Raw genomic sequence first — 19069 nt, 5'->3', positions numbered from 1 at the left:
GTGTAAGCAATATTTTGACTTTGTGGATAAAAAGTGTTTTAGGGACTGTTTGGTAAAATTACGGCTTGGTTTGCTCCCAGTAAATGGATAATTTTTTAGAACATTCAAATGTAATTCAAATTTCGCATGTAAACGTAATGTGGTCGAAGATGAAAACCATTTTATAAACAATTGTGTCCTTAACATTACAATGACCTGTGGCAAAAACATTTGAACTCTGAAGGTCAATCATATGTTCACTTGCTGAAGAATGGTTCTGCTTACAGTATTGGTAAACTCTGCATTTATATATTTAATGCCCTGAAGATAGGAATTCTGTGACAACAATGATGAAAGTTAGAATTAATTTACTATCCACAAGAAGCACTTTTGTTCTACAGGTTTAAGTTAGTATGTATTTTATATTTTGTTGTCGCTGCGTGACCGCCATATTGTGTACTTTTGACCTCTTTCTAGGGGCCGGAGGCCTGGAGATAAGTTTTTGTTCTTGTTGTTCTTGTTCTCTCTTCCCCCTCGCCCCCCCACACAGATCATAACACTGAACTATCTGAATGAACTGGATGGAAACAAACAATACTCTTTGACAGCCAATTTTGATGAACCACCTGAACTACATTGTCAGATTTCAAAAAGGAAGGTTGTTCCATGAACAAATCAATTGTGACAAACTGCTGGCCTCTTTCTTAATTCCCTGAACCAGTTGAGTGCCAATATGATGTCAACTGACGTCCTGCAAAAGTGTTGCCAGAGTGTCCTGTAGTCAGATCTGAGGTTCTTCTCTGCTACTGGTAACCATATAACCCAGTGCAACCTGTCGCATGTGGAGAGTAAACTCAACATGAAAATCCAGTCTGGAGAGGGATAGTCTCTGCAGATTTTGCACATCATTAAAGATGGCTTTTAAGGGAGGTGGTTGCTGGCCCCCTATACATAACGTGCGGTGCGCATGGCCCACAGGTATGTGGATATGCCGTGGTGCCCACAAACCAGCCCCCAGGCATGGGTCAAATATGAAGTGGTTATCCCAACAGCGGAGCAGGTGGAAGAGGAAACATCTCCCAATAGCTGCAATGGCAGAGGATGCCCAGACAATGGTTAGGGAGACTGCCGTGGACTCACAACAGTTAGGGCTTGTCTACCTAGAGTGTGAAGTCTGGATTCAGCAGACTGCGTGGAAGAAACCGTCATGGGTTCAACAGGCAGAAAGGCGATTTTCAGCAATGCGCTGTGGAGCGCTAAAAGGGCAGATTGAGATGCATACAGAACACTGCCGGCCATCCACTGCATCCTAACCTAACTCCAGCTGTCTCAACTATGTCTTGCCATTGGGTCTAGATAGGTTGGGATGAGAGAGTGAGGCTGACGATCTGCGCAATTCCCCCTCACTTTAATCCAAGTCAAGCGCAAGTCATGACTTCAAAACTTACACCGTTAGATGTTGAGGTCAACAACAGGATCGCCAAAGTCAGTGCCACCTTTGGGAGACTGAGAACATCTGGAAGCAGTGAGGACAGCACTACCACCAAGCTGAAGGTCTACTGTGCAGTGGTCCTTACCACCCTCCTTTACGCCAGGACTTGACTGTCTGCAGCAGACGTGCCAAACAGCTCAGGTGCTTCCACCAGAGCTGTCTCTGCAGATTCCTCCACATCAGGTAGCAGGACATATGGTCAGATTGCCAGACAGTCGACTGCCTAAGCAGCTGCTGTAGGGAGAACTGTGTCAGGGCAAGCACTTAGTTGGAGGGCAGAAGAAACACTTCAAACTCACAGACCGCCTCAAAGCGTCCTTCAAAGACCTGGATGTTGACGTCAGCACATGGGAGACACTCTGGACTGACCAGCTTGGCACAGCAGGATCACCACAGGAGCCTGTACAGCTGAAGCCAGGTGCATCACTGAGGCACAACGAAAGTGTGTTGTGCGCAAGGCCCAAGCAGCATCCACTGCCACAACAGCACCCACTCACTTGTGTCCCACTTGACACAGGGCCTGGATTGGCCACATCAGTCACCAGTCTTCCATCATTCTGATTCTTGAAGCCATGGTCATCTTCGACTTTGAAGGACGAACATCATAAGATGTCCACTGACATCTTGCATATATTAAAAAAATTTCTTCATTTGAGTTTGGTACAATAAACATAAACAGACCCTGAATGGTTTGTTTAATATGTCTGTATTATAATCATACTATTTTACTGATTTAAATGAGCATTCATCTGGTGGAAGATCCCTTTTTTCTCAGTGATTTGTGAACTTGAAGGATTGGAGTGCTCATTTAATATTGAGGGTTTGCCTCACATGCAAAAGGCATTGGACACTCAAATGATGACTGGTCTCAGTCAGCAGATTTACACAACTGTGCAAACAGTGCTGATGATTATGTATTACGATGAGAGATGGATCTGCTAACTTGAAGGTGATGACAGTGACGAAAATGACTCTTTCTTCAGTCCATCTATCCAATCAGATATCATTTCTGAGCAAGTGAGAATGAGTAACAGTGAAGGTGCAGTACTTTCACGTAGTTAGATAAGAGGGAGAGGGGAGATAGAGAAAATATGTAAGGCAATAGGTTGAAGGCCAGACAGAGAGCGGGGTAAAGTTGGCGTGGTCCAGTTGCCAATGAATTGTCTTTTCACAGTGATCAACTGCTGGGAATGGCAACAACCAATCATCCATGATTTTCTTGAAACCTGGTTGACTGGCGATAAACGGGAATCACATGGGTTTTTTTTTTTTTTTTTTACATTTTCATGCTTTTTTTGTCACTGATCAGTTGACCAATTTATTTATAGAGGAGACAAACCAGATGCGCAGCAGACACTTAGTCCAAACAGTTGCAATCAGGAGGAAGGGAATATCATCAAAGGGCTCTCTTCTTTAGTCCTGTACAGGGTGACGCTCTTTGGTGTAAGAAAAGCTTGACAGCTCACTCTCTGAGAATGTGATTGACTTTTATTGCTGGGACAGTTGATAGTTATCTTAAACTTATAAGCTGTTTTATTTTCATTTACATGGATAATTGGACAAAAAGCATGCTATTTCCAGCTGTATTTTGTTTGTTTTCTCTCTGGGTATCATTCTTTGGAAGTTGAAATAGACTTTTAATGCATAAGAATTATCATCTTCATTTTGAAATGCCCGAAGAGTTATCTAGATTCAAAATGATTTGGGAAAAAACATCAGGATTTAGATTCCACACTCATTTTCCATTACAAAAACGTATCCTGTAGTTTTTATGCTGGAATTAAAACAAAAATTATTACCCCAGAATCCTCAAAATTCCCTGGCAAGGGGAGAGCATTTTTTATTTATTTTCATTTTATATTTTTACAAAATTCTCTGATGCTAAACTGCTTAAAAAAGAACCACCATAAAATAGTTGTTTTGGTTTATTTCCACACACAGATAGCAGCATGACAGTGACCAGCAGTGGAAGAACTCTGTTGCAGTCCAAGGCAGTACTCAACCCTGGCACAGACGATGAGCTGGTGAGTGAAGAGAGATGTTTGTTCTTTTGCAGCATTCATGTCCATATCATATGAATCATATGTATGAATGCTGGTCCTGGAGGCCTAGTGACTTTCACAAAATAATGTTGAATGTGTCGCCCATGTATGTGTGTGTGTGAGTTGTGTCCTCGGGATGCCAGGGGGTCTTTCAGCATAAATAGCATGCCCCACCTCCTGGAAATTCTGTGCTAAGTTTCCTCTTTTCAATCACTGTCTTTGTTTCTGCTTTTTTTTTAAAAAAATTTTAATTTAAAAAAAAATTTTTTACTTCACTGTTGTCTTCTTTTTCTGCCTTCCCAGTCCATTCCCTTTTCTTTTTTCAAGCAGGCCCTGACACTTTTATCTCATTTCTGCAGTCGATGATGTATACTATTTTTGCTGTTTTGCTCTGGTGATTAGTTAGTGAGATTGTAAACTCTGGGATGGGCACTAGCTGTCCATTCTGCAGTGTCATTTGCCTACATGGCCTTTTTCTGTATTTTTGTTTCGCTTTGATTCGGTTTGAAGTATTGTCTTTTTCCTTTTTTACGATAAAAAAAAAAATCTGGGGATGATAAATTAAGCGGAATAGCTGGAGTCCTCAGCATAGCCTTATCTTATTTGCCATAAGGAGCTGAATGGTTTGGATAATGTGTTATGAACGTGTGTTTATCTTATAGTTTTTGTGTGTTTTTGTAGGTTTTGTGTTGTGTGTGTGCACCCGCAAGTGTGAATGATGATTTCTAAATATGCTTTAATATTTTGCCATTCTTGAAATACAGATTAGGAACTTGACAAAAAAATCCTATATATATCTATAAATTATACTTGCTTATTGGACTACTTGATAAGGAGATAACAAATCATATGTTAGTGTCGTTGATTCAAAAATGTTTTGAACAGAATGTTTTGAAAGTACTCGGATATACTACTTAGACCACAGCTAAGGATATGTTCAGGGGTGATAATATGTTCACAAATGCATGTAATATTTCTGGTATATTTGGGTTTAAAAGAATTAGTTTTCCATATACTTAAGTGATGTTATTTTCCTGTTTATATGTATGGAAGTATTTTTTAAAACTTTAATAATTGTAAGATTCATGCACTTATTATGGTATTTTGTAAAAGAAATCTGGAACTGTTTCTATGCGTATGATTCTGGTAAATTGTAATATTCTTGCAAAGAGGAAGGAACATGAACTGATTCCAAATGACATTTTGCCACTTGTTTCACAGCTCAGTCTACTTTACCATAATAAAAGGAAGAATGAGATGCTATCCAGCAGAGAGTGGCTGTGGTGCCTCGCAAACCTTGAGCATTAAACAATAAAAGCAAGAACAGCTTACCATAACTCTCAAATCAGTGGTTGTATGTCAGCTAGAAAATTGTTTCCTATTTGTGGAAAGTTGACTGGCAATGCCAAATCATCTCCTCTTCCCACTCTTTACACTGTTCGTCAGCTTACTCAAGTGTTTTCAGACTATTTTTCAAAGAAAGTCAGCTGACATCAGACAAGAGCTTTATTGTACGACAACTGCTGCATTATCAGTGATCAGTTTGAATCAGGCCACTAGTTTAGTTTCTTCTGTTTTGGACTGCTTCCATCCTGTCACAGGTCAACTAAGTAAGATAATTTTAACATAATAACCGACCATCTGCCAACTAGATCACATCCCTGCCTCTTTGTTAGTTGAAAACACTGACACTCTGTTGCCCACTTTGACACATATAGTAAGTGAAAGTCTTCTGTCAGGTTCTTTTCCCTCTAGTTATTGTGAAACCACTGCTTAAGAAACCTTCCATGGATCAGAATGTTGTACAAAATTATTGACCAGTCTCAAACTTATCTTTTATGTCTAAGGTAATTGAAAAAGTTGTTCTGAGTCAGTTATTTGAATACCTAAACTCAGAAGTTGTTCTGAGTCAGTTATTTGAATACCTGAACTCACATTCCCTGCTGTCACCCAACCAATTGGCATACAGACCCACATATAGCACAGAGACTGCATTTCTCAGGGTCACTTGTGATATATACTCCTGGCACCAGTTCAAGGCCATGTTTCCTTTCTTACTCTGTTAGATCTCACCGCAGGCTTTTACACCATAGACCATACACTTCTGTTGCCCATCTTTCATCACTACTATGAGGATCTGGATTTGTTCTCTCTTGGGTCAAAAGCTATCTTTCAAGTAACATCCAGACAGTCATCATCAGTAATCACTCATCACAAGCAGCACTTGTTTTGTTTGGAGTTCCAGAGGGCTCTGTCTTTGGTCCTATACTCTTCATCATGTACATCAAACCTCTTCATATACTCATCTAAAGTCACTTTGTTTCCAGTCAGTCTTTCACAGACACACAGCTTTATAGAACTTGTCACCCTACAGAAATACGTCAAACCATACAGACTTTACAGTCTCATTTTCTGACTTGCCTTTAGAAGCCTTTATCTATCCTGGTAGGAACCTCAAACGTACCTTTCTCAGCATCTGCACACAATTTAGGGTACATGCTTTCAGATGACATGATATTTGACATACACATCAACCACATTTGTAGGTCAGCATATGCAACATTCTGGCAAATCAGCTCCATTCACCAGTATCTAACCACAGAAACCACAAAGACCTTGGTTTGTTCTTTTGTCCTATCTAGATTAGATTATGGAAATGTTCTGCTTACAGGCTGCCCCAAACATTATGTTGACAAACTTCAAAAAGTTCAAAACTCTGCAGCACAACTCACACTCAATGCTAAGAAACGTCAACACATCACTCCCCTACTTGCTTCCTTTCACTGACTCCCCATTCAAACACGAATATAAATTACAGTACAAACTCTCAGTCCTTTGTCACAATTTCTTCACTGATTCTTGTCCTGTCTATCTTTTAGATCTTCTTTCTGTCTATTCACTATCCAGATAACTGTTCTTCAAATGACAAGCTCACACTGTCTATTCCAAAGATTCGTTCAAAAACTTACGGTGAACATTCCTTTTCTTTTGTTGCACCCAAACAATGGAATTCACTACCCTCACACATCTGTCACTCCCCAACAAGAGAACACTCAAAACACAGTTTTTCAAACTATTTTTCTAAGTAAAACTTTTCCATCTGTATATCCTTGCTGTGATTTGATCACTGGGTGTGCTCTTGGGAGTTGATGTGCTTGCATTTGTGATGATTTTTGGTGTGGTTCTGTGAGGCCTGGTTCCTTATTGCATGTTTTGACTAGGATGAATGTGGTATGTTTTATCTTGTTGTGATTTGGGTCTATGTGATGTGAGACTGTGATATTGCCTGTGTTGCTTTACATATTTTTATATCATGTTGTTTGAAGTATGTAATTTTTAGCCTGTGTGATGTGAGATGGTCTCAGATATACATGTATATTTTAGCAAAAGCGTTGTGAGACTATGTTGATTTATTATTATTTCATTTATTTATTCATTTATTTTTGCACATATTTTTATGTCACTTTATCTTGCATATGTATATTTTATTGTACAGTGTGGTGAGCCCTATTTGAGATGGGGGTACTGTGCTATGTAAGCCTGCTTATTATTATTATTATAATTTTATTATCATCAAGTGCTGATTTTATTTATCATTTGAGATCTTTTTGTAATTTCAGTTATTGTAGTGCTTGAAGCACTGATTAAGAATCACCACAAAATATTAGAAATATCTCATGTAAAATCAGTGATGAAACTTAATGCCATCAATATGGCACTTTGTTCAGCTCTAAGAACTGATTCATTGTTTCTAATATCAAATGATTTCTCTGTCTTCAGGTTTGGTATTGAATACATGTAACCCATTTTTTTCAGTCCCTGATCCGTCCACATATATTTTCATATGACACGGATATTTATTTTCAGTATATGCCAAATTTGGTGTCAACTGACAAAGTAGTTGCAGAGAAAATGTCAATGTTAAAGTTTACCACGGACACACAGACACACACACACACACACACAGACAACCGAACACCGGGTTAAAACATAGACTCACTTTGTTTACACAAGTGAGTCAAAAATTAATGAAAGTTATCACAAAAGTACAATGATGGGCATAAAAAAGCAACAACTAGAATTATAGAAAAAGAGACAGAGTGGACTCTTACACCTTCATAAATATGATATGTATGTGCATGCGCATATGCACTTTTATAATACATACATTTGTAAATAAATTAAAATGTACAATACACGCATAGAACATATACATGCAGATGCACGCACATGTACATAAATGATATGCATATGCATAAACAAACAAGCATGTTTAAACACAAACAAACCTGTATATATCTAAAAATAAAAAGAGAGATGCACAAATTCAGTGTTTTTGTTGGCTTGATTGGTTATATATATACATTCATACATGTAGAAATTCCTTTGTATATAATATTGCTTGTTGAAACATTATCATTGCAGTCACTTGTATTGGGCATAACATTTTCACACACACAGAGAAAGAGAGTGACAGATACCATAGAGTTTATTAGACTGACAGATGAACAGAGACAGACAGAGAAAGATGGAAGAACAAAAATTAAAAAAAACTGGATATTTTAACTGACTAGACAGAAAGAACCAAATGGGAGAACAAGATGTGTTTTGATGTTTACTTATATACATTTTGAAGGATGAGTGTAAACATTTTTCTTTAAAAAAATATAAAAAATAAAATTAAAAAATCAATATTTTTATAATTTTAATGACATTTCTTAGATAACACAGTGGATACTTAGAAGAAAAGAAGAAAGAAAATTAGGAAACAAACATTTCATAACTCAGACATAGACAAAAATGTATTTAAAAAAAAAATCATTGTGGAAAAAAAAGAAGTCATTATCATCATTAAACCCCCCCCCCCCCCCAAAAAAAAAACAGTCAAGACAGTCAAGCCAAAACAAGAAAGGTAACATCAGGTGAATAATTCACCCGTACAGACAACAGTCAGAACAATAAACACATTTTTTGATCAGGTTCATAAACATTTTGTCCTTATTTGTGACACTTTTGTGTAGAATCTTGCACTGTAGTCATACAGGGTAGCCACTTTGCTTTAAAGTCATTTAATGTCCATGCCATTATTGTGTTATGTTCAGTTTGAATCACGAAAACAGGTAGATTTTAAAGCAAGGTAGTTTCAGTGTGCTCTTTTCCATTTTGACCTGTAGACATTTTACCAGTGAGTATTAAAAAGTCAAACACTGGCTCTGTGCACATATTTTTGGCTATGCCAAATAATACCACATTTTCTGTTAGCCTAATGTTTGTACCCACTGCAGTTTTGTTTTTTAATTGCTCATTGAAATTGTGCTAAAAATGCTTTGTGCTATTACATTTCCAGAATGTATGTTCAGTGTTATCATTTGCTTCCATACAGGAGTCACAATAGTTGTCATTTACAAGTCCCATTTCTTTCAGGACAACTTTAGTTCCAAGAATTCTGTGTACTATACATAATTGTAGCTGCTTTCTTCTGGCATGATAGAGTGGGCAAACGTGCAATTTCTACATCAGCACTCACAACTTTGAACTGTGTTCTTGATGTTTCAGCAGTTTGTTTTAACTCTTCTTCCATAAACAAACAATAGAGGCAAGGCCTTCAAGACTCACTTGTGATACACTTTAAAAAAAATCCAAGCTTTTTATGTATTGAGTATAATGCATTTACTGTTATATTTATATTTTTTACGGACCAAGTATTGTTCTAATGTCAAGTGTATATGCTTTAATAACCTGACAATTGAGCATATAATTTTTCACTGTAGCTTGATGAAGCCTTTTGTACACGAAAGTGTGTCTTCACAAGTGACTGAGAACGTTGATGTTTTTGACTTTTTGCATTCATTATCAGTTGTTTCGCTTGTCAGTTTAACGACTTCTCTTTTACGAAGTCCTTTAAGTAATTTCCTGTAACTGTATTTAGAGGGGTTTTTTTTGTTTGTTTGTTTGTTTGTTTGTTTGTTTTGTTTTTCTTTCAAATTTCACCCACATTTTTACCCTCATTTGCCCAGTTTCCCCAAACCCTCCATTCATCCACATCTCCCACCCCTTCTAACCGATAATACTCAGATGTATTCATAAATACTTTTACAAAATGTCTTCAATCACCGATATGTGTGACGGGACATTAAACAAAAATTCCTTCCTTCCTTCCTTATATTTTTTATATTCTCTAAACTTGGCACTTTGATCTGATATTCGACCCAACAAAAGATCTGTCAATATTTTAAAAGCAAATTAAGTCCCCTAGTATTAATTAGAGTAATTTCCCTTTTTTACTATCTGCACCAAAATGTTTGCAAAATAAAGAAAACTTCCATGCTTAGCAAAAGAAGTTCCTGTTTGAACAAAAAATGATAATTATGACTGCTCTTGTTGTTGGGTTGAATATCAGATCAAAGTGCCAAGTTTAGAGAATACAAAAAATATAAATATAACAGTAAATGCAGTTTGCATATAATTAGGCTTCATTTTTTATTTTTTTGTGCCCATCCCAGAGGTGCAATATTGTTTTAAACAAGATGACTAAAAAGAACTGAATTTTTCCTATTTTTATGCCTAATTAATAATTTGGTGTCAACTGACAAAGTATTTGCAGAGAAAATGTCAATGTTAAAGTTTACCACGGACACACACACACACACACACACACACACAGACAACCGAACACCAGGTTAAAACATAGACTCACTTTGTTTACACAAGTGAGTCAAAAATTATATGGAACTGAACACAAAAAAAAAAAAAAAAAAAAAAAAAAAAAATCCAATCCAGCACAGTCCTTGTACAGTGGAGTTTTTTTTCTTTTCTTTTTTTTTTGTATGTGGAAAGTCCAGTATATTTTAACAGTGTGTGTGTGTGTGTGTGTGTGTGTATGGGTTTGTGTGTGTTTGTGTGTGTTTGTGTGTGTGTGCATGCATGCACTTGGTTGTGTAGTTTGAAAATGATCCTGAAACTAGTTAAAGCAATAGCATTACTAGTCTGCATTCATCACACACCCCTCCCCCCGACACACACACACACACACACACACACACAGAAATCATCCCATGGATGTTTTTCAGAAAATCTTGGGTTATCAGTATGATAATTGATATTTGCAAGAGTTAGCTGTTCTGCTGTACATGTGTGTGTGTGCATGCTCATGCACTTGGGTTGTATAGTTTGAACAAGAACAGTGAAAGCAATGGCATTGTTGGCTTAAATTCACTACACAGACCACTCCCTGGATGTTTCAGAGAATCATAGGTTATCGATATGACACGTGCAAGAGTTTGCTGTTCTACACCATAGTGGTGCTGACCCTGGGCATCATCCTCCTGGTGCAGTCCTGGAAACCAGAGCTGCTTTGCCTCCTCCGCTGCAAGGAATGCCCCCTCTACAGTGCTGATCTCATCCTTGTCAGGGTCAGTCTGGGAACACAGTACCTCAGTTTTTATGTATGATATATCCACTCTAATGTATGTGTGTGCATGCTTGTGACAGAAGCCTGTCTGAATGACGCAGGAAATTAATGATGAGCGCCTAAAGGCAGCTATCATCAGTCGGCTAGGGCTACCAGGTAGGCAGACTGTTTTGAAAATGACTATGTTTGTAATGGTCTCTAACCAAAGGTAGGTGCTACATCAGTAAGGGAAGTGGGCTGAGGGAGGGGGTTATTTCTGTGTGTGGGGGGGTTCTGTGTTATGTTTTGGTTTTAGTTTAGAAAGAAAGGTGAGGGGAGAGGGGCAGATGATGTGTCGATCTGTTTGTATGGTGGGTGGTATGTGCCTTGTAATTTGTTAGAAAGAAAGGTGAGGGGAGAGGGGTAGATGATATTTCGATCTGTTTGTATGGTGGGTGGTATGTGCCTTGTAATTTGTATATATATATTTGTGTTTGCTGTGTATGACAGCACAATGTGACTATCGCAGCTTGACATGATCCAGGAAAGGCATGGTGGCTAGTTCACTTTTACTGGCAGTATTTTGCCAAATACTCACATGCTAGTTCACATGTTGTCCAGTCAAGTGTTAGAGATTCATTTTGACTGATTTACTGGCCAAACAGGTTATGAGATGTTGCAAGCAAAGGATGGTTGATCTGACCTAAAGTGACACGGGCTTGCTATCTGTGATCATGGATTTATCACACATACTGTCAGACTTTTACAGGTTTGCTAAAGATTCACAGTCATGGTCTGTCAAAAGGTCTGTAATACCCATCAAATAATAATAATAATGATAATGATAATAATACTGAAGTGTTCTTCTATACCACTGTTCCCTAACAGAGAGGCTCAGTGCTTTGCAAATTACATATAATAACTAAATAAGAAAGAAACAAGAGTTATCTAAAAGATTTAAATTACAATCACTCATGGCTCCCTACAAATTACATATTACAAAAGAGAAGCAACAATCAAGAAAAAGAATCAACCAAGAAGAAACAGTCACCATCTTCACATCATAAGCAACATACACACATACACGCATACAGATACACATACAGCATGAACTTTTGGACAAATCAGTGTCATCAGTGTACTTCTGATAATCTCAAGCACAAGTATCAATCACATGAAAGAGAGGCTGAACAAACGAAGTAAAAAGTAATGGCCCCAACACCAAACCTTGGGGTACTCCATAAACAAGTGGGCAGGGAGAACACTCAACGCGACTGACAATGACAGACTGTCCATGGCCAGTCAGGTATGACCTGAACCAGTAAAGGGCAGTATCGTTAAACCCAAAGGACATGTGGAGTCTCTCAAATAGGATGGCATGATCCAGAGTATCAAATGCTGCACTCAGATAAGTAGAGCAAATGCTGAAGCAAGTCTCTCATCAGCCCTGGCAAGCAGACCATTGAGAACACAGAAGACAGCAGACTCTGTTCTGTGGAATTTTCTGTAGGCAGACTGTCTCCAGAAGATTATTTTGAGAGAGACAAATTGTCTGCAGCTGAATCAGAACAACTTTATCAAGAATTTTATATATGAAAGGAAAGTTCAAAACAGGACAAAAATTCTTCAGCTCATTCACTAAGACCTGGAGAGAAGCAAAATTTGAACTGGATATTTTTTAGATTTTGTTTTACCTCTGGGCTCAAGTTTTCTTCCAGACCATGAATTTATTGCATTATCTCTTTCTCCTTTCATGGCCACTCCTGTTTTTGAGTTGGCTGTAGAGACTGAGCTATAATAATAATAAGAATAATAATACTGTACATTTATATAGCGCCCTTTCTCACTAAGAGCTCAGGGCGCTTTAAATGAAAGAAAAATATTACAAGTAACATAAAATATTCATGGCCACTCTTTCTCAAAAAACCCTCCCCCCACTCACACTCTCCCTCTCACACTCTACATACAATACATCCAAAGTGAGCTGACATGGGTGGTGTTGGAGAAAAGGAAGCTGAGAGTACTTATAGACAGGTTTTAAAAAGATGAGTCTTTAGTGATGAGCGAAAAGCAGAAATAGAATCGGATGCACGGATATGATAAGGAAGGTTGTTCCAGATGTGAGGAGCAGCAAAGAAGAAAGAACGTTCACCAGAGGTTCTTGTATTGACACGAGGAAATTTCAAAAGGTAACAGTCAGAGGAAGACCAGAGATTTCTTGTGGGAGTGTAAACACTGATAAGGTCAGAAAGATAAGTAGGTCCTGCAGAGTGGAAAGCAGAATAGCAGAGACACGCAACTTTGTATTTAATTCTCGCTTCAGTGGGGAGCCAGTGTAGAGTGCAGAGGTGAGGAGCTAGTGGGAATAATTGGAACAGACTCAGATGACTCTGCGGGAGACTGATTTCTTTCTCTTCAGTCTCTGCATTTGTGGGCTGCAGCTCATATGTTCACTATTTAAGTGGGCTTTTACATGTATGACCGTTTTTGACCATGACATAGAGGCAGCCATACTCCGATTTTGGATATGTGCTTGCTTGATATGTTTGTATTTCCATGACCCACTGAACTCTGACATGAGATGAATTAGGGGATCTTTAAAGGACGTATTTAATCTTCTGCATGTGTATCCTGCACAAAGGGGTTCAGGCACAAGCAGGTCTGCACATAGGTTTATCCTTAACCCACCAGGTGCCAGGTACCAGGATCAAACTTGAGACTCTCTGTCGGACTGGTTTCTGATCATTTCCTGTTTGGCAGTTAAGAAATCTTTTCATATTTTTAATGTTTGGGGAAAGAAAAAAAACAGCAACAACAACAAAAAACATGACAATATGAACAACAAAAAACATGACAATATGGTTATCTCAGAATGATAGAAATTGAAAAAAGTTAAAATGAAAAAAAACACATTGAAAGCACCTCATCAGTTTACAAATACTGAACCATTTTTTAATCTGACATTGTAATTTCACAACAGTATTATAATGGTGATAACTGAAAAGAAGTATTCAGTATTTTGAAAGTTCCTGGTTGGTTTTGAGGTATTGAATTGTTTCTGAAATTTGCATTACACATTTCACAAAAGTGTTTTATTTTGGTTTCTTCAGAACATTCCCTAACTTCCTACATGGGATGATTGCAGATTTCTTATTTTTCAGTTGGGATTCCTCTAAAACATGTGAATTTTTATTTCTGTTACCCTTGAGGAAGGTGAGAAAAAAGAGGGAGGCTCTAGGGGGAAGTGGGCAGACTACAGTGCATCATGATACTGCACATACTGTTATATTTCTTGTATGTATGAGTTATTGTTCACCTGCCTGCCTATTTATCTGTCTTGTCTGTTTTAATGCATGGATGGATGCATGCATGTAGAGTAATGTAATATAAAATCTCTGTGTGTGTATAGTGTATATGTGTTGTGTATCAGATCAGCAAAAGATGAGCAAAATGCCATGCAATCAGACTCATTTTTGCCACCCAAAAGGCCAAGCTATTTCATGTTTCAATGCATTCAGTAGAAAGCACTGCAGGTCTACATTTAATTTCCAGTATTATATTTAAGAATTTATTCGTTGAAATTATCATGTGGCATAAGTGGCACGCAGCAGTTAACACTCAAAATTTATGATGCAATTTTTTTGTTTTCAGTCTCTGGCAAACGAGGCCAGGTGTTTTTACAATGGTGACTAGGCGTTAATCTGTTCTGTGTTATTGATTTGCCAGATCAGATAATTACAACACCAGACAATAAATAATTGGTAGGTGGTGGGTGCAGCTTTGACTAATCATTTTGTGATAGACCAGGCAAGGAAGCAACAGCTGTGTGGGATGTTTTCAGTGCTGTCGGATCTATTGATTGATTAAAACATGCACAATTGGTCAGCAGAAGTCACAAGTTCCCAGTGTACATCTTCCACTCTTAATGTTCAAAGGAATGCATTTTGTAGGAGATAACTGCCTATGACATTTGCTGATACATTTACCTATTGATTTTTTTGGTCTCACGTTTGGTCTTTTCTTTATCTTTGTAGGTTACATATCTTTCCAGTGACATGCATAGCAAAATATGTTATTGTGCAAATTGGCTGTTTGTATGATAGTGTTTTTGGCATGGTGAAAATAATCAGTCTACTGATAAGCTTTTCAGTACTCGCTCTCTCTCTCTCACACACACACACACATACACACACACACACACACACACACACACACACACACACACACTTGTGCATGCATGCACGCTCATACACACTCTCACACACATGGTCATTTGGTTTGTCAAGGTTGTTCAAGAAGGTTGGAGCTTTGTGAAGTGTAATGAGTGCAAATAGTTTTAGAGACAGGGAAGACTTTGCTTTATTAGTATTTTAGTATCTTCTTCCACATTTGTAATTTCTTTCACAACATTTCTGGTGCCTGGTTAACAATTTGCATCAATACAGTTGTGGTGCCAGATATGGTCTTATTTTGATGTAACGTGGTTGTGTCCACAAATAACATAATAGTTATACATGTGCACAACAAATAAAACAGCAAGAAAGAAACGGGAAAGATCAGCAGGAATGACAGCTGCAAGACCAGACACATAAACTAACAGGTACTTTTCTTTATAATAAATGCATAAAAAAGGGGAGTCTGGAGTGCCAGGCATGGCTTTAAAAAAAAAAAAAAGAAGAAGAAGAAGAAAAAAAAAGAGTGGTCGGTAGTCAGAAAATGATTGGGAGGATTTTTTTTTCTTTTCTTTTTTCGAGAAGAAAAGGAATGAAGGGGATGATGATGATGATGCAAAACTGTCACACACACACACACATGCATGCATGCGCACACATGTGCAAACACACCCACACACACACACATTTGATCTATTGAATGTTATAGGTTAACTACCAGAGAGGCAAAGTCAGAAGAGGTAACATCTGTTTACATGGACAAGGATGATCAATATGTCCCACATTGTGACATATTTCTTTGTTTTTGTAATGAATCATCTCTCATTAGCTATCCACTGAAGATCATTACTGTATGCTTGATAGTAAGCATCAATCTTTTTTGGAGGTTGAGAATTGGGTGGTGGTTTGAACTGATGGATACATTGAAAAACATGTGGTAAGTCATTGGTTGAACATTGACCTTATCTTAGGGTCATGTGATGAATCATCACACAACCCCACACCACTCCATCATCACCCCCTTCTCCCATGTTGATATTTAAATAATATACAGCAAAGAAACAACAAACCACATTAGCAAACACAAGACATGCAAAATGTTTGATTCAGATTTCACTGATTTTCTCAGGTGGTCAAAAGGCATACTGGGAAACCAAATATACACATTTGGAAAGAAAGTGCCAGACGGACAGAAATAATTAAATAAAAATGAATGCTTGTAAATGTATGCCTGCTATCTGTTCACTTGTCACTCCAAATCAGAACGTATTCTCCCCTAAACACGAAAAACAGCACTTATTAAACCACACCCTTTATTTATTGTTAAGAGAGATATCAAAAACTGCTGCTTATGGCCTGGGCTGGAATATAATTTTTTATGTGGGGGACAATTGTAAATTCACTGCCGTGAATGTTCTTCAGCAGTCTCGCCAGCTCCTGGCTCCTCACTCAGCACATCTGGATGGTTCCACTATCACGTTCACTTTCTGTGCTAATAGTCCATCCCAATGGTCACACCATCCAGTTCTGTGAAAGTCCCGAGCCCAGTCCCTGGCACCTCAGCACAGAAAAACCCCATGGCCTGTCCCCGGCCACTAGATGCCTGCACATTTTTAGTATATGTCAGTTGCTTGACTTTCTGAATGCAAACCCCCCTCCTTATTTCCAGTCCCACTACAGACCATGTTTTGCATATTATTTCTAGAAACCTAAGTGGACAAACAAGACAACATAGACACCATACCTTTACATAAACACTAAAGAGGAAATCTTCATCTGATACCATCATCATAATTTCCAATTATCACTGAAGCAGATATAAAAAAAAATATTTGCTTAAAAAACTGTCCATTCACCACCCTAAGTAATGCCAAATACAATTACTTTAAAATGATTCCCATTCATCCCATCAGGAGATACCAAAATGTAGCTGCTTAGCTACTACACAATTCAATGTTTTAAAAAAAAAGTCACCATTTCTTAGCCATTGAATAGTCTAACAAAACTTAAGACATATTTAAGTAACTATTATCTATTATTGACCTAACTGTTTCTCATCAAAACACAAAGTACTGATTACCCATACAAGCTTTACAACAACATCAAATCAACCACAACATATCAGTGTATCTGTCATTTAAACGTTACATAAAGTGTCTGTTCAAATGTCCTGCTGTTATATACTATGGTCAATATCCCATCACAAAACATAGTCAAAGTCATTTCAAAATGAGTGCAGTAATTTTCAACATACCTTTACAGGCAAAAATATGTCCCTAACCTGGGCAGCTTCATGACACCATCTGCCAAACAAATCTGCACTTCACAGCAGCACATCACATTCATAACTCAGTGTATGATTACAAAAATACACATGAAACATGTGAAACCATTTTTCCAAAAAACAAATTCCAATCCCCGAAATAATATGTTACCCTGTAAAAAAATGGATCTAAGGAAATAGTATATCAAAAAACAAATTCCAATCCCTGATATTAATGTTGCCCTGTATAAAATGGATCTAGGAAAATAGGATACAATTTTCCTTGCAACATTCAATATTCTTATCTGCTTTAGTTTCAATGAGTTTGATTAAACTCAGTGTTGGAACAAAATCCTTAGAAATCTGAACAGATCAAAGTAGTATTCATGATTGTTTGACCTTGGGCTAGTTGGACAAAATTGAGACTGACTTAACTGCTCAGGTTGGAAAAAGCAAGAAAGAAATGTTTATTTTGACCATGACATAATTGCAAGTTCACAAGGTAGAAAACATGTGAGTGAATATTCATGAGACTTGCATTAATGATACTGATCATTGACCGGTTTTGTGTATGATACTGTCATGATACTAAGGCTTCACATGATTGCTAGAGGAGATTGTCTGTTGGCTTCAGTTATGTTTGACATGAACTGGATAACAAATATCGAACCTTGAACATCTTGTTTTTTTTTTTGTTTTTTTTGTTTTTTTGTTGTTGTTTTTTTAAAGAAAATGGACTATAAAATTCATTGACTTGTGTGTTGGGAGTGAGTCCTTGAGAAAAAAAAATGATGATCAGGTTGATGGTGTGTGTCTGCATGATTTTGGGAAAAATAGACAGTAAAGTTGATGATGTATGTTGGAAAGGCTTAAGGATAAAAATAGACAATAAAATTGATCATGTGTTTTGGAAAGATTTGGGGAAAAACATAAGCAATAAAGTTCACGATGTTTATTGGAAAGATTTCAGGACAAAAAATAGTACAGTTGATGGTGTGTGTTGGAATGATATGAGGACATAAATAGACAGTAGATTATATGTATTAGAATTTCAGGACAAAAATAGAAACTGTAGTTGATGTGTGTTGGAATGATTTCAGGACAAAAATAGATGATACAGTTGATGATATGCACTGAAAAGGTTTCAGGACAAATATAGACCAAAAAAATTTGATGATAATGTGCATTGGAATGGTTTCATAACAAAAGTGGATTATCAGATTCATTGTATGTGTATTGGAATTATGTACTGGAATTATTTTATTTTTCCAGTATGAAAATAGAGAATATGTAGGTGTTGGAATGGAAATAATTGAAATTAAAATATTTACTTGATTGTGTGTTGGAATGATAATTTATGATTTTAGGGGAAAAAATGACAATGAAACTGGTGAAGTTTGTTTGATGATGAAATTCTTTGAATTTGTGTTGGAATGAGTTCACTTTTTTTTTCAGAACAGAATAGGAGAATGGGCATGTGTTCCAATTTATTCACTGATTCATGTGTTAGAATGATTTTAGAACAAATATAGGATAAAGATATTGTGTGTTGGAATGATTTCAGGACAAGTATAATGTATCCGATGTTGTGGAAGTGAAGCTGATTACCACGTCCGAGGAAAGGTGAGAGAGAGAGAAAGAGAAGATGATAGAGACAATGCATGAATGCAGGAAGTTAAATGTAAAGGCCACCAGCCTGTCCACATGAGAACCCGTACACATAAAGATAAT

At 37.3% G+C, this 19069-nt stretch overlaps 1 protein-coding gene across 5 annotated transcripts in view; it reads left to right on the top strand.

The window, feature by feature from the left end:
* Window positions 1–19069, top strand: part of LOC143287550 (polyamine-transporting ATPase 13A3-like) — a 188200-nt gene that overhangs the window by 16555 nt on the left and 152576 nt on the right. For all 5 annotated transcript variants that reach the window (XM_076595626.1, XM_076595625.1, XM_076595623.1 and 2 more), the window contains exons 2-4: window positions 3413–3495; window positions 10758–10925; window positions 18903–18961. In XM_076595626.1, the coding sequence (XP_076451741.1) occupies window positions 3413–3495; window positions 10758–10925; window positions 18903–18961 (310 nt within the window). The remainder of the gene's footprint in view (window positions 1–3412; window positions 3496–10757; window positions 10926–18902; window positions 18962–19069) is intronic.

This window comes from Babylonia areolata, chromosome 11 (assembly GCF_041734735.1).
Source record: "Babylonia areolata isolate BAREFJ2019XMU chromosome 11, ASM4173473v1, whole genome shotgun sequence".
NCBI classification, from domain to species: domain Eukaryota; kingdom Metazoa; phylum Mollusca; class Gastropoda; order Neogastropoda; family Buccinidae; genus Babylonia; species Babylonia areolata.
The sequence above is the reverse complement of the archived record's forward strand: the minus strand, read 5'-3'. Positions and strand labels throughout refer to the sequence as shown.